Source organism: Cibotium barometz, chromosome 53 (assembly GCF_041138505.1).
Source record: "Cibotium barometz isolate CiBa-2024 chromosome 53, ASM4113850v1, whole genome shotgun sequence".
NCBI lineage: Eukaryota > Viridiplantae > Streptophyta > Polypodiopsida > Cyatheales > Cibotiaceae > Cibotium > Cibotium barometz.
In genome coordinates, this window is record NC_141098.1 from 40,739,319 (window position 1) to 40,742,532 (window position 3,214).

General features: G+C 41.6%; 1 protein-coding gene across 2 annotated transcripts; it reads right to left on the reverse strand.

Annotated features, from left to right (window-relative positions):
• Positions 1-210: 210 nt before the first annotated feature.
• On the reverse strand, positions 211-2,424 carry LOC147608632 (large ribosomal subunit protein uL5). 2 transcript variants are annotated; one of them, XM_086788925.1, is made up of 5 exons: positions 2,207-2,424; positions 1,725-1,835; positions 1,059-1,101; positions 780-975; positions 211-686 (listed from the first exon to the last, which is right to left on the reverse strand). In XM_086788925.1, exons 1-5 carry the CDS (start codon positions 2,207-2,209, stop codon positions 491-493), a joined length of 549 nt encoding a protein of 182 aa, XP_086645051.1. In that variant the 5' UTR covers positions 2,210-2,424; the 3' UTR covers positions 211-490. The 2 variants fall into 2 exon arrangements, with proteins under 2 accessions (XP_086645051.1, XP_086645052.1); XM_086788926.1 differs by lacking the exon at positions 2,207-2,424 and adding an exon at positions 1,929-1,951.
• Positions 2,425-3,214: the final 790 nt, after the last annotated feature.

Genomic DNA, 3,214 nt, shown 5'->3' on the forward strand with positions numbered 1-3,214 from the left:
TTGTTTAAGACAATCTTTACATTCAGACTCAATACTGCAAACATAAGAGATCCACAACCCATCATGGGAAACAACCTCACAGAACTTATCAAAACTGAGAAGACATAAGAAAGTCGCAAACAGCACAGAACTGTGCCACATAGGAGATCAACAACCCATCATGGGAAACAACCTCAGAGAACTTATCAAAACTGAGAAGACATAAGAAAGTCACAAACAGCACAGAACTGTGCCAAATACTATATGAAGTTTAGCTTAAGGTTTCTACAGCAAGAAAGATCCTCACTACAAAGAGCAGAACACTCTTATAAAAAGAAAGCACAATTAAACCCTCAAGAGCAGACAGTGGCTTTAACTTGAATACAGCTTCAGCCCAATGCATACGCACATGGGAGCAGGAACTAGTACTTGCCTGGCAGTATCCTTGACAGTACTACAAAATAGCCAATAATCTAGAAGCAAAATTCTTGATGCCACCACTGGCAGCCTTCTAGTTGATGTTTTGAGACTTGTTTAAGATAACTCCTTCGTACTTAACTTGAAACCACTTCATGGCATCCTCCTTGGTCACTCTGTGTTGGATGCCCACGCGCGACTTGGCCCTCTTTCTCCTACCAACTCTGTAGCCAGCACGCTCAAGCACAACATAAAAATCCATACCATAAATACCAGTAGAAGGATCATACCTGCAGCAAGCCACATGAATTCCAATCAGTTGATTAAACAAATAACAGAAAAAGCAACATTATTGTTGGGCAACTGGACTGCAAATCGCTCACTTGATACCCAGATCAATGTGCTCCTGGATGCCAAACCCGAAGCAGCCCGTGTCACTGAAATTCCTCCTCAGTAGTTCATACTCCTTAACCTTCAAGCCACTCTCAAGTAGTTGCATGGCCTTGCTTCCACGTACAGTAACATAGCAGGCAATTTTTTCATTTCGTCTAATTCCAAAAGACCGAACAGTGTATCTAGCTGCAAAACGATGCAAAAGGGTTTTTAAAAAAAGGGCACCGATGCTAACGCGTAGATGTCACATGGGCTTGAAAACGCGATACCTTTGGAGAAAACTGGGGACTGTCCACTCAGCTGTTCAAGAACCTGCAAAGAGTTTCAAAGCCTACATCAGCAACGTAAGTGCTGATAACAGGAGACCTTTCCTGGATATCCTACCAGGAGCAAACACAGGAACGAACTTGTTCTCAGAGCAGACATCAAACTTCAACTCAACGACATCATCTCTGGTAAAAATACAAGGGTTAACATATTCATCAATCGGTCCATACCCACAAGTAAAAGCAAGTGATAGAGAGGACCCATCACACGTGCACAGCCAAAAAAAAATGTAGTATAGGTCATGAACCAACTACCCTGCAGAAATCGACTGGTAAGGAACACAACCTAAGGATTTCAGACAAATACATGCCCATGCTTTTAATCAAGACTCGAGCTGGGCAGGGTGGTGGGGTCGAACAATGGTGCCTGCCCATAATGAAATTCGACAATCTTCCTTCTTAGGTGCGTAGAAGTTCCTGACTTCACTACATGCAGAAAGTTAATAGTGGGTTCTAAAACTAAGCCACTGTCAAAGTCCTCTATCCTCAAACCATGACTCGCAAAAGAGACAGCAACCATGCTCATTTAAGTATTTACCTGACTCACTGTGCCCAAAGTTTTTAAGAGAGAACAATCATAGGCGACCATGATCTGACCACAAAACATACCTTGGCAGCTCTCGTAAGTCGATCTCCACTCTCACCCACCGAAATGTTCAGCACGAGCTTCTGCACCTTGATCTCGCGCATAGGGTTCGCAGCCTTCTTCTCGGAAACAGCCTGCAGAAGACAAGGTAGCTTAAAAGCCTTAGAGAAAGAAACCCTACCGATGTAGATCGAACATCAGTCATAGAGACTAACGTCGGATCAAACCTTCCTAAAATGCGAACCCTAGACTCGCAACAAAACCCCTGGGGGTCTAAAGAGCCCTAGCCACTAAAAGAGTACGGAAACCCTATTTTGCATCATCGAACGATAGGCAGGCAGCATCACAGAGGTAAATCTTTGGGATCGATTCCATCGACTAAAACGTCACAGATGCAAACCCTAACGAATCTGTTGTCCGACAAACATCACACGCACACGCACGCGCAAGCGCGGGCAGAGAGAGAGAGAGAAAGAGAGAGAGAGAGAGAGAGAGATGAACATACCATAGTTACGGCGACAATCTGCGGCCCTGCGAGAACTGGAAAAGAACTTCAACAGAAGATCGGAGCTTTCTTTACAAAGAAAGCGTTAGGGTTGATTCTTCACCTCGAGTTAAGGCTTAACCTTAGAATTTGTATAATACATAAGGCAGGGTCTAAGTTTCTTCACCGAGTATAATTAATTTCCTGAGTTTGTCAAAATTTTCAGAACCTTAGGAAATGCAAGAACGATAAAAAGACCTCCAATTTATAAGGAGATAAAATTAGTAGAATCTAGGCATGCACGAGGCGCAATATATTTTTATATTTGTGTTACTTATTCACTAATGGTTCACCTCTTTAATGACTCCAACTCTGCAAAATCTGCCTCCATGAGGAAAATTCATGTGGAAATGAAAACTTCCTCCAACTCTACCTACTTCAACTAATCTCTCCTCAATTCGAAAACGATTGCAATGGTGTGTACGCGCGCACGTGCGTGTGCACGCTACCATTCCCAAATTGAGAGAGAGAATCATTGTTGTGAATGGAGGCCTAAAATGAATACAAAATTAAAATCAATTAATTGAAAATCGGCCTTCAATAACGATATCATTGTCAAATGGATTAGATGTATGAAAGAAAATGTGTAACTGCTTCCACATATGCCCGCATAAGAGAGAGAAGCCTGATGAGAGCCCCATATCAATTTTTCCCATTCAACGCAAAAAAAAAAAGCCCCAAAAAAAAAAGCAAAGCCAACTCTTCTCCTTATTAGGTGATGTTTTCTAAAAATGAAAATGATCCAAAACCTTCGAAGATTGAATGTTGGGTTTTTTTTTAGATTCAAAATACCTAAATTTATATGATTATCTGACCTCTACTAAGGTCTTACCTCAATTAATTAATTTATTTTTTTAGCCCATGTTTAATGTGTAGCTGCTTCCACATCTGAGAGAGACCTGATGAGAGTCCCATATCAATCTTTCTCATTCAGCACACAAAATGAAAATCCACCTCTTCCCCTTATTG

What these genes read in the sequence shown, in the direction of transcription:
- LOC147608632 (XM_086788925.1), bottom strand. An exon ending in GACTTACGAGAGCTGCCAAG is followed by an intron (nt 1,102 to 1,724) that starts GTATGTTTTGTG and finishes AACTCTTTGCAG; the next exon opens with GTTCTTGAACAGCTGAGTGG. An exon ending in GTCCCCAGTTTTCTCCAAAG is followed by an intron (nt 976 to 1,058) that starts GTATCGCGTTTT and finishes ATCGTTTTGCAG; the next exon opens with CTAGATACACTGTTCGGTCT.